Source organism: Suncus etruscus, chromosome 13 (genome assembly GCF_024139225.1).
Source record: "Suncus etruscus isolate mSunEtr1 chromosome 13, mSunEtr1.pri.cur, whole genome shotgun sequence".
Lineage (NCBI taxonomy): Eukaryota > Metazoa > Chordata > Mammalia > Eulipotyphla > Soricidae > Suncus > Suncus etruscus.
The window spans coordinates 38,614,299-38,626,836 of NC_064860.1; the positions used below are offsets into that span (position 1 = coordinate 38,614,299).

At 38.9% G+C, this 12,538-nt stretch overlaps 1 protein-coding gene across 1 annotated transcript in view; it reads right to left on the reverse strand.

The window, feature by feature from the left end:
* Nucleotides 1-12,538, reverse strand: part of ATP6V1A (ATPase H+ transporting V1 subunit A) — a 60,496-nt gene that overhangs the window by 25,247 nt on the left and 22,711 nt on the right. The window contains exons 2-3 of the mRNA XM_049785773.1: nucleotides 4,579-4,673; nucleotides 1,103-1,231 (exon numbers count right to left, since the gene is read on the reverse strand). Of these exons, the coding sequence (XP_049641730.1) occupies nucleotides 1,103-1,231; nucleotides 4,579-4,663 (214 nt within the window). The 5' untranslated portion in view covers nucleotides 4,664-4,673. The remainder of the gene's footprint in view (nucleotides 1-1,102; nucleotides 1,232-4,578; nucleotides 4,674-12,538) is intronic.

Genomic DNA, 12,538 nt, shown 5'->3' on the forward strand with positions numbered 1-12,538 from the left:
ATGTTTTACTATATTATACACATATCCCTCTTCCATAATATATTATTAATGAAAAAAAGCCTGTTGAAGAAAATTGTTAAACAAAAGTCAAATCGTTGTTCAATCTAAATAAAATATATAATGAAACAAAGAAAAAACAAGCTCTCCTCACAAGGCTTCTTATTCTTTTCTCTTTATTTTTACATAGAAATTGAAAGTATTTGCAATGTGTAAAATCTAAACATATTGGATATGATTTCATCTTCTTTTTGGAGGTAAGCACCCCATGGTGTTCAAGGGTTATTCTTGGCTCTACACTCAGGAATCACTCCTGGCAGGCTCAGGGTGCCATATGGAATGCTGGGAATAAAATCAGGGTTGGCCATGTGCAAGCCCTCCTCTACACACTACTTTCTCTCCAGCCCCAAATGTAATTTTAACTTCTAAATATCAATGTTATTCTTTTTTGGGGGGGCAGGGGGTGTGTTTGGGCCACACCGGTGATTCTCTTTTTTATTTTTAGCTTTTTGGACCACACCCACTTGATGCTCAGGGGTTACTCCTGGCTAAGCGCTCAGAAATTGCCCCTGGCTTGGGGGGACCATATGGGACACCGGGGGATTGAACCACGGTCCTTCCTTGGCTAGCGCTTGCAAGGCAGACACCTTACCTCTAGCGCCACCTCACCGGTCCCACACCGTGATTCTCAAGAGTTACTCCTGGCTATGTGCTCAGAAATCGCTCCTGCTTAGGGGACCATATGAAACAACGGGGATCTAACCGAGGTCCATCCTGGATCAGCAGCATAAAAAGCAAATGCCCTATTGCTGCGCTATTGCTCTGGCCCCTCATCATTACTCTTTCATCCTTTCTTCTATGTGTCCTTTTGAAGAAAAAAACCCAATTGGTTTCCCCTAAATTTTCCACATTATGAAATGTTAAGAACAATGAAAATTCAGAAGACAATACCAATTTCTTAAAATAGGAACTTTCATATAATTTATTACATTTTTTTTAACCTACATTTACATTTCATGTCATACCAATAGGTGAATCTGCTTCTACTTCAATATTTGAAATCTGGCTTATAGAAAAAGACAAGAAATGAAACAAAAAAGGATACAAGTTTCTTCATACACTTGGATAGTAGCCATGTCACCCTCCAAACGGATAATCTCTCCAACCAATTCACTGTGGCCCACTCTTACCAGTTCATACATGGCCGCACCTGCCATTTCACAGGCTGTAACCACTAAAAAGAAGAAATCAGTATTTTGATGACTATGATGATTATGTACAGGTAACAAAAACATTAGAGAAATTCAATTATATAATTCATACTTTCATAAAAACATAAAACCCTCTATAAAAAGATTTATTTTAGCAATTTCTTAAACATGATATAAAAAGGCATACAAAATTAACATTACACTAAAGATTGTCCACTGAAATAATATACTGAAATATAAAGATTGTCCACTGAATTAATTTTGAAATTCTAGGACAGCATAGCAGGTAGGGCATTTACCTTGAATGTGGTCAACCTGGGTTCTACTCCCAGTTCCCATATGGTCCCCTGAGCCTACTGGGACTGATTTTTTTTTTTCTTTTTTGTTTTTGGGCCACACCCAGCGGTGACACTCAGGGGTTATGTCTGGCTATGCGCTCAGAAACCACTCCTGGGTTAGGGGAACATCTGTAATGCTGAGGATCAAACCGAGGTTCATCCTGGGTCAGCCCATGCAAAGTAAACACCCTACTGGCACCTGAGTGAAATAATATTTCTGGTCAGAAATAATTTTTGAATGCAGAGTTAGGAGTAACCCTGACCGCTGCTGGGTATGAACCAAAAACCAAAAATAATAGCAAACAAAAGTGCATAAAATTCTTGATTGCAAACTATTAATAATATAAAGGCATGTTAATAACACTTGATTTATAACATTTGATCAACCCAAGCAACTATAAATATGGAATGCTAGGTTTTAAAGTCACACTTTAACACTAAAGACTCAAATATTAAAATTGGAATAAAAGCTTGGCCAGTAGCTAAAATATTATCAGTTTGTGATATTGGCATTCCTTTGACAGATAATATCTAAGACAGTAGGAGTTTTAACTTTCTTATATTTTATAGTTTGTTTTTGTTCTCTGTTAGTTTAGTTTGGATTTTGGTTTTGGGCCACACTTGACAATGACTGGCTTACTCCTGGCTCTCTACTTTTTGATCTGGTGGGCTTTCAGGGATCCTACAGGGCACTGAAGGTGAAATTCAAATTAGTCACATGCAAAGCAAACACCTTACCAAAAGTATTATCTCTCTTGACTGGTTCTAAAAAGTATTCTGACAAGTATCATAATAAAGTAATGATAGTTCTACCTAAACGTTACAAATGCATCTACAAATGTTTTTCACACACCAGAAAGATAAATCACCACCACTGCTGAGACTTTGGCTAAGGAACTCTATTTCTTATACTTACTTAGGATTATATTTTTATTTAGATCATATTATTTTGATAGCAATAATTATTTTTCTGGCAGGAAGGGAAAACAGGCCATTTTCAAATATGTGCACAAGTAAGTCTATTTCTAATACTTAGTATTCTAACAGAATAGATTAGACTGTATAATATGCAAGTAGAAACTATTGATGTATTAATATTTAATTAACATGTGTTATAACAATAAAGATTTAATATGTCAAAAAAGATTTAATATGTCTATGACTAGTATATAACTAATACAATGAGAGAAAAGATATATCTAAACTCATATTTCATAAACTAAAAGTTAGTTGGAACAGAAAGGTAAGGTGTTTGTCGGGCATGTGGCCAACAAGGGATAAACTTTGTTTATCCCTTAAATTGAGATAAACCTCTGATTTTTTTTTCAATTTTTTTAAATTTGAGGGGGTTTTAGAGGCAACACTCAGGGGTTACTCCTGGCTTGGGGGACCATATGGGACACCGGGGGATCTGACCACAGTCTGTCCTAGGTCAGCTGCATGCAAGGCAAACACCCTACTGCTGAGGCACTGCTCTTGTCCCTAGATCTCCAATATGATTTTCCAAGCACTGCTAGGCATGATTCCTTGAGTACAAAGACAGGAGTAACCCATGAACATTCCTGAGTGTGGCTTCAAGCCCCATCTCTTCACACAATAAAATTTGTTTTTTCTCTTATTATCTCACTAACTACTTAAATAGTATACCCATGGGGCTGGAGAGATAGTACAGTAGATAGGGCACTTGTCTTATAGGATGGCATCTGGGTTTAATACCTGGCATCTGATAAGGTCCTCTTATAAGATAATTCCTTATAAGGAATTACCAGGGTAATTCCTGAATTCAGAGCCAGGAGCAATCCCTGAACATTGCAAGATGTACCCAAACAAACAAAACACAAAAATAAATACCCCTAAAATTCCATGTTATAAATAACAATAAAACAATAAGGGAAAATAATTTTGAATAAGGCCAGTTTACTATAAGTTTCAGAAAAATTCTTGTTGAAGTTGTTTGTCTTTTCTAAAAGTTTGGATTTCAGCCTATTCTTAAGCTATTATAAATTATCTCAATTAATAATAAATCTTAGGGGCTGGAGAGATAGCATGGAGGTAAGGCATTTGCCTTGCATGCAGAAGGATGGTGGTTCAAATCCCGGCATCCCATATTGTCCCCTGAGCCTGCCAGGAGTGATTTTTGAGTGTAGAGCCAGGAGTAACCCCTGAGCACTGCAATGTATGACCCAAAAAAACAAAACAAAGCAAAATACAAAAACCAAAAATAATAAATATTAGAGGAGCCCTTCTGATATAGGTATTTCCTCATTCTTTTTTATTTGGTTTCTGGCCACACCCAGTGGTGCTCAGGGGTTACAATGCTGGGGATTGAACACGGGGTTGGCAAATGCCCTACATTCTGTACTATTGTACCCACCCGGTATTTTTTCATTCTTAATTACCAAAGACTTTTTTTTAAAAAGAATTTCTTATTTTCTTTATTTAAATAGCATGGTTAACTAAGTTGTTCATAATACTGGGGCATTAAATTTGGGGGCATTATCTAACACCAAACTCACCATCAGTATGACCTTCCTTCTACCACCCACCTTCCAAGCCTGTCCCTTTAACATAGACACATAATTTATTTTTATTGCTTGTTACAAAATGGCTATTGAAAATATTAAAAAAACTTCATTAAAAGAATATTTGTGAGGATCTGGAACAACAAAACAGTGGTAGGGTGTTTTCCTTGCATGTTGCCAACCCAGGATGAACCCGGGTTCAATCCCTAGCACCCCTTAATGCCCCCCATCCCCCTGTACCTGCCAGGAGTGATATCTGAACACAGAGCCAGAAGAAGACCCTGAGTGCTCCCAGTGTGGCCCCAAATCCCCCCTCCCAAAAAAGAATTACTTGTGAAAATTGTCATTGCCAGAGGGGTTAATAAGATATCTGAGGTACCTGTTCGAATATGAGGTGCCTTTATGTAAAATAAATACTCCCACACTTTGAGCCTTCTATCAGGCCTCAAATGTATATGTATTTATATATAAAACAATAACATTAATTTTTCTACTGATAATATTACTTACCAGGTCCTGAGACTCCATGCACATAACCAAATGTGCTTTCTCTATCTTCATCAGCTATTTTGGGTAGCTTAGAGAAATCCATCATGTTAATTTACCTAGGATTTAAAAAAAAAGTCATAATTTCAGGTTTTTTATTTTTAGTTTTTTTTTGGTTTTTGAGTCAACCTGGCGGTGCTCAGGAGTTACTCCTGGCTCTGAGCTCAGAAGTTGCTCCTGGCAGGCTCAGGGAATCATATGGGATAGCGGGATTCAAATCGGGGTCTGTTCTGTGTTGGCCATGTGCAAGGCAAACACCTTACAGTTGTGCTATCGCTCTGGCCCATAATTTCAGGTTTTAAAATAAATATAGTCAACTCTTCCCTTAAGGCATATGCTTAAATAATTCCTTCTTCAAGTAATGCAAAGTAATATAGCATTAACTACAACATGATAAAATGTTATGTATCAGTCCATATATTACAATGGACCCTTTGCCATTTTTTATAAAACACACACAATCGACTTCAAGTGTTTGTTCATATTCTTACTCCCTGTTGGAGTATTCTTCCTGATATTGCTCTTATATTTCCTTCTTCAAACTTCTCAAAGAGGCTTCTCATTTCTTAGCCTACTCATCTTATTTAAAATTGCAACACACCTCCTGCTTTATTTTTCGTCAACAAGTCATATTAAAATTTTGGTGAAAGCATTTTTTGTTTTGTTCCCCATTTGGGGAGAGGGATTTCCCAGGTCGTATTTAGAGGATTCAAAAGGCCATTTCTGGAAATACCTGGCCAACCAGGCCTGACAATGCAATGCTCAAGGCTTTATGAAGTGATGAGTCCGGCCTTATAGTGTGGAAACCACAGGGGTACCCTGAAGGGCTCGTAGGCCAACAGGGCTATACCCAAGAGTGCTAAAATGGTTATTTCAGGGCTCAAAACGAGACGCACATATACCAAACATCAAACATGTGCTCTAATCTCCATACTATTTTCCCAGGTCCTTCTTTTCCTTTCTTCCAGCAATACAGAAAAAAGTTTAAGAAATATAATTCAATCTCAGATAAAACACATGAAAAATAAAAAGCTACAAAAATATTCTGAGTCATAAAGTAGGGGTCATAGATTAGCAAGCAGTAAAATTCCAAATAGCACACAAATCATTTACTGAAATCTCAAAGATGATAATGTCTAGGTAAAACACCTGGAAGGTTAGGAAGAATCTGCAAAAACAGGAAGAGAAGTAAGGCAATCCAGGCATGTCAATTTTAAAGAATGGACATAAATTTCCAATAGTCAGGCTGACTAGAATAAAAGATTTTTTATTGGGCTGGAGGTAAGGCATTTGCCTTGCATGCAGAAGGATGGAGGTTCAAATCTCGGCATTCCATATAGTACCTGGAGCCTGCCAGGAGTGATTTCTGAGCTTAGCACCAGGAGTAACCCCTGAGTGCTGCCGGGTATGACCCCCAAAAAAACCAAAAACAAAAGGAGTTTTTATTAGGGCACCAGACACTAATTTCGAATCTTGAAAGCATCAAGTAAACATCTTGTTTTTGTAAACAGAGGAAACTTCTATTCAGGAAGAAGTTCAATTCTTTTTTGGTGGCAATACTCAAGAATACAAAGAGAGAAGAGAGGCTTAGGGAAGGCCCTGAGTATCAATCCAGGAGATCTCAGAATTCTTTTTTGTTTGTTTGTTTGTTTGTTTTTGGTTTTTGGGCCACACCCTGCTGTGCTCAGGGATTACTCCTGGCTATCTGCTCAGAAATAGCTCCTGGTAAGCATGGGGGACCATATGGGACGACGGGATTCAAACCAACCACCGTAGGTCCTGGATCTGCTGCTTGCAAGGCAAACACCACTGTGCTCACACAAGCATGACTGATCAAATAATTGGTCATTGGTGACTGGTTCAACCCCACCCCTAGAGTTTTTGGGTAAGAAGGTGGAGAGACTAAAAATTCCAATCACAAGGTTAGGTTCTTCAGGAAACCAATCTCTCTAAGTGTTTCTAAGTCACCACATTCATCAGGCAAATAAGATAGTTATTATTTTCAAAGAAGAAAATTTCAGTGTTTTAGGAGAAATGAATTTGAAGCCTTAGATGACCAAATACGTGTAAAAAATACATTTCTATCATTGAATAAAATACAGATTTTCATATAGATCATAATATTTTATGCATTTAGTGCTACCACAAGACAGATGGTAGATAGGGCTAAAAGAAAAAAATAAGTATTAAAGAAACAGTCAAGAGGGAAAAAAAGGGACTGTGTGATGTACTGTTTGTCTTGCATGGGGCCAACCTGGGTTCAATCCCCAGCAACCAATATGGTCCCTAAGCGTTCCAGGAGTAATTTCTGAAGTTAGAGCCAAGTGTAAACCCTGAGCACTGTCAGGTGTGGCCCATCCCTTCCCCACAAAAGAGGAAAAACAAAGATCAAAACAAAGATTACATATATAGCTATATGTAAAAATTTCCATTTGAGCCAATGTGATGGAAGGGGGCAAAGAAAGAAGAGTATAAAGATGATAAAGCAGAGATTATCATTATAGATGGTACTTACTGATTAAGTGAAGACAAAGTACATGTAAAAGACAGTAGTAACTTCTGAAAATGCACTGAAGAGGCTATTCAGTGAGCAGTGAAACTGTGAACTGTGAAAGACTGTATAGAAACCAAACATGTCTTACAATAAAGTATTTAAAGAACAACTGAAGAAAAAAACCTTTAAAAGACATTTGGGAACTGAATTGGGCAAAGACTTCAAAGAATTAGCAAATAAATAAATAAAGGAGATAAAACATTATTTTTCAGAAAAGCAAAAATTTTTAGTCAGATGAAAACTTAATCACACTGTCTTACTTCCCTTTTAATTCTGGACATTTTTTTCATAGCATTTGTGATACATGGTCATCTGCCTACAAAAGCAGAAGAAATAGCATAAGCTATTGACTCAGTAAGACTAGAGATACAAGCTAGTACCCAAAGATACTAGCAATATGCTACAGATACTGAATAAGTCAAACCACTTACTTTGATTTACAAAATAAAAACAAAAATAACTTCTGGGGCTGGAGAGATAGTACAGTGGGCAAGGTGCTTGCCTTTCACACAGCTGACCTGGGCTTGATCCCTGGCATCCCATATGGTCCCTTGAGCACCGCTAGGAGTAATTTATGAGCATAGAGCCAGGAGTAACCCCTGAACATTGCTGATGTGGCCTCAAAACAAACAAAAATCCTAACTACTTTTATCCTCTAGTCTTGTTTTTTTCAACTACTATAGCCAAAAACAAATTTTCTTTAGTGCCTTCCAGTGTTTTTAAAGAAATAATCTACCTTTCATTACTCATTATGACTTATAAAGGACATAAAGCAGAGGTAATCTATTTTATGCATAGGCAGGCAGGGCTGAATTGGAGAAGGCTAAAAAAGATAAACAAGAGGGGACTGGAGAAATAGCACAGCAGTAGGGCTTTTGCCTTGCACACAGACCCTGGTTCAATCCCTGGCATCCTGCATGGTCCCCCCAGCCTGCCAGGAGCAAATTCTAAGCTCAGAGTCAGGAGTAACATCAGAGTACTGTCGGGTGTAGCTCAAAAACAAACCAAGAAAACAAAAAATATAAACAACAAGGCACTAGGAGTACACACAAGAATGTCCTTATAGATGGTTCAAATTTCCTTGTTTTCACAAAGACTTCCTAGCAAGTTAATTTCCTATCAAGGCAATAGTGCCTATTTTAATTGAGCATGCTTAAGAATCTGAGCTCAGGGATCCCCTAGCAAAGCTCAGGGGACCATTTGGGATGCTGAGGATTGAACTCAGCTCAGCCATATGCAAGGCAAGCATCCTACTCGCTGTACTATATAACTTAGGTTTATTTATTCTAATATCTTTCCCTTTAAGACAGTGAAAACTTTTAAATGTATTGGTAATGGGTGATTAGTGGAAATTACATGAGGTCTCTTTCTGATTCAGCTGCCATGTGGGCTTATTACTCAGCCAGATCATCCTAGCGAGCTTAGAAATGAATGAGTGTATAGTTTAACTTCTTCATTTATAGTTATGCCTGTATCATATATAAGAGAGCAATAGACAGCACGGAATAGGAAGAGGTGACATTTATATAAATTGATTCAGATTCTTTTTACCAGATCCACAATTTTCATCATAGAAATAATATCATTACAAAATGGGACACTGATCCTACTCTTGAGGACTGGGGAATGGTTTGAACCACAAAGCAGATACCTAGCATGCATATGCATGAGGTCCGGTCTTCAATCACCAAGGCCGGTGTGGTGTGGTGGCGTAAGTGTTAGGACATCTGCCCTACATGCGCTAACCTAGGACAGACCGCAGTTTGATCCCCTGGCATCCTATATGGTCCCCCAAACCAGGAGCGATTTCTGAGCTCATAGCCAAGAATAACCCCTGGGCATCACTGGGTGTGGGCCCCCCCCCAAAAAAAAGAACAGACAAAGAATCAACCATATCAATGTATGTGGGATCATCTCACAAATATTTTTCACTCCAGATTCCCTCATGGGTGAACTTAAGTTTTGTTTGGCTTGCAGAGTATTTTGTTTGATTTTCTTCCTCTGCTCAATTCTCCTTCCACTCCCACCTCTTCCCTTTCATCTGGTTGATCCCTAACAAATATTCTATACAACAGATTCTTTTGGCATCTGCTTCCAGAAAACCCAATACTGAACAAACTAAATACTCCCACGATAACTGAAATTTAAGATTCACACTTGAACTAGCACAATTTGGGAGTTGTTTTCTTAGTTATCTTGTGAAAGAGAAATGAATAGACTGGGTTTAGAATCTGGGGCTTATAAGGCCAGGTATAGCAAAGTTTTATATTCTACTTGCTTCTTGTTCTTCAACAGAAATTAAAAAAATATAAACAGCAGTTAGGTGAAAAGAATCTCAACTCATAATAGTTTGACTTCTTGGTGAGCAAAAAAAAAAAGTTTGACTGTATTGTACTATTTTCTCTGAGTTGAAAAACACACTCCTCTGTCTAAAAGTTACAGGTTCCAAGTATTTAGTACTTTGAGAAACTTCCAAGATTTAATAGACCTTAATATTTACAATTCTCATAGTATTGAGATAAGGTTTCTATTAATTGTATATTTCTCACAAAAGCAACTCAATTCCAGAAATACAAATAAGTAGGATAATTAAAGAAACCACTCCAGGATCAGATAATTTTATAAATCTCCATAAAAAGGAAAATTTCCTTATAAACTCTTTCTTGTATAATTCCTTATATGCTCTTTCTAGTATAGTCTTGAAATCCAAGCAAACTCTACTTCATCACACTATTTTTACAACAAAAAAATTTAAATGTTTCCGCTGATTTAAATGAATTGACGAGGCCAGAAAAATAGTAAGCAGATAAAGCTCTTCTTGCTGTGTTGTAGTGGATGTGGGTGAGATATCCAGCACCCCATAGGGTCTCTGAGCCCATCAAGCTCAGGGAATGATACCTGGGTGTAGAGACAGGAGTAAGCCCTGAGTACAGCCAAGAGTGGCACTAAAACAATTGAACTGAATTTATGTATATGGCCATTTGTCATGCTAATTTGTAATCCATTAAAACCTTTAGTTAAGGCTTCTGTAACCAGGTCTAGGAAGGGGTGCGGGACATGGGTCACCCCAGCACCTCTCTACCTCCTTCCTCTGGTACTCCAGGGCTTTGCCTGGCCACATGGCTGGGCAAGCCAGCGAGGTGGGTCCCTTGGAGGAGTTTATTGGTTTTCCTAGGCATTCTCCATTTCCCTCCCGGCTCCAAAGGGAGGGTCTGGGGTGGGGGCTCTGACCTTCTGGCCTTCTGGCTCCGGAAGGATCTCTTTACTTCCTGGGAGCCGAGCGGGGAGGTCCTGCCAGCATGGCGTTTGGCAGCCCTCCGCCATGCCAAAGGCCTCTGTAACCAGGCTTAGGAAGGGGTGCGGAACATGGGTCACCCCAGCACCTCTCTACCTCCTTCCTCCGGTACTCCAGGGCTTTGCCTGGCCACATGGCTGGGCAAGCCAGCGAGGTGGGAATAGCAGCACAATAGGTTCTGGCATTAGGACTTACCAGGGTATTTTTCTTATTAAACCTGTCCATTGTGTAGCCCCCGCGCGGAACATTATCTGAACGCCTTCCAGGCGCTCGTTTTATTCCTTTACTCCCTCACTCCCATCTCTTGTTACCCCACATTTAACCATTTTTCTGTACTAAGGATTTTTGTTTTGGCCAAGGTGGATTACATATCTTTCACAGTAATTTTTTTGGTGGAGTCTGAAGCTTCAGCAGGCAACACGTCATGGCAAGGTTCCATGATGTAGGCTTTTTGGCCAAGATAAGGTGAAGATGCAGCCTCGGCTGCCTCCCACAGCCTTCTCTCTCCTTCCTCCCCATCCCCAGGGTTATTCCTGGACACCTGCTCAGGGTCCCAGCAAGTGGGTTCCGGTGAGGTGCAATTTAAAAGAGACCTCAGGCTTCCTTGTTCCTGCAAGGGGCTGGAAAGGGACTGCTGAACTTTCAATTTCCAGCAATTAGGAAGCAAACGCCTCTCGGGGAGTCAGAAACTTCAGCAGACAACAAGGGGAGGGCATGGTTCCATGCTCTCTTCGATTGTCCAAATCACAGACCAAAGTGGTGTCTCGGAAACACACCCCTTCCTCTTGACTATTTTTAAAACATAAAAGGGTCACGTGTATCTCCTTTGTATATCTCATATGTATTCCCTTAACATCTATAACTCTTTTTGAATATCCTCATATAGTGACAATTTTGCCTACTGGATTTGTTATTTGATTGTTTGATTTTCCCCCTTTGAGATCTGTTTTATAAGCAACACTGGTAGAAGAGTATCTCTGTATAGATTTCATGTATGTACCAAGTTACGGGGAATGTTGGACTTTATTCATCGGCCCCCAGATGCACCAACAATATCTTGTGGCATTGCTTCTCTTTTGCATAGGCACATTAAAATGGGAAAATAATACATATGCAAACAAGTTCTTATCTAATAGAGATGGGAACACAAATTTGGTAATGTAATTAGGCCTTTTACCCTGAACATTGGCATCATAATTTGGCTCGGGCTTCAGAAGAATGGGCATCGCCCACACACACCTGAACAATGGATACCATTTATGGAAACAACCACAATTGTCTATAACATTACCAGGATCCAAGCCTCTACCAGGGAAGACCTACCACTACTTTGGCATTGACTTACTCCAAAGAGTGCTCCCAACACCAAGACGACTCAGCAACAGTCTGCATGCAGGGCAGATCGCTCCGCATTGAATGGTATGCTGAAACTAGAGGATGCTCCACATCAGCCTGACATGGATGAAAGAAATGCACAGAATCCAGTCTTTAAATATAAGAATCTGATACCAACAATAACTAAAGTGTGAAAAAGTTTCACCGGGACCTTGAGAATGACTCGAGTTGGACAGACTGGTATGCCTGGAACCCAGAGTCAGTCTTATGCCAATAAACTTCTGTGGTGAGGCCTTTTTGTAATCAGGTCAAGGATTTTTTTCCATTTTCCCCATTTTTCTGGACCTATGCAAACAACGGCGATTGCCACTATCACACCTTTACTATATTTTTTTACTCTTATCCTTTAAGGAAAAAAATACAACTTACTGAACTTAAAAACAAATAACTGTAGTAGAATGCCTGTCTCGAATACAGGCAGGGGATGGGAAGGGTGGAGGGGGTAATGTTACACTGGTGAAGGGGGGGGGTGTTCTGGTTATGACTGTAACCCAACTATGATCATGTTACTTAAATAAAAATATATTAAAAAAAGAAATAAATACATGACAAGTTCTAGAATGTGGTGAATGTACAAAATTTTGAAATATAGAATTCTTATATTATGGATACTACTTTGTTTTGTGATAGAAAAAATAAAAATTAAACATTTTAATGTAATAAAAACCAAAAAAAAAAAA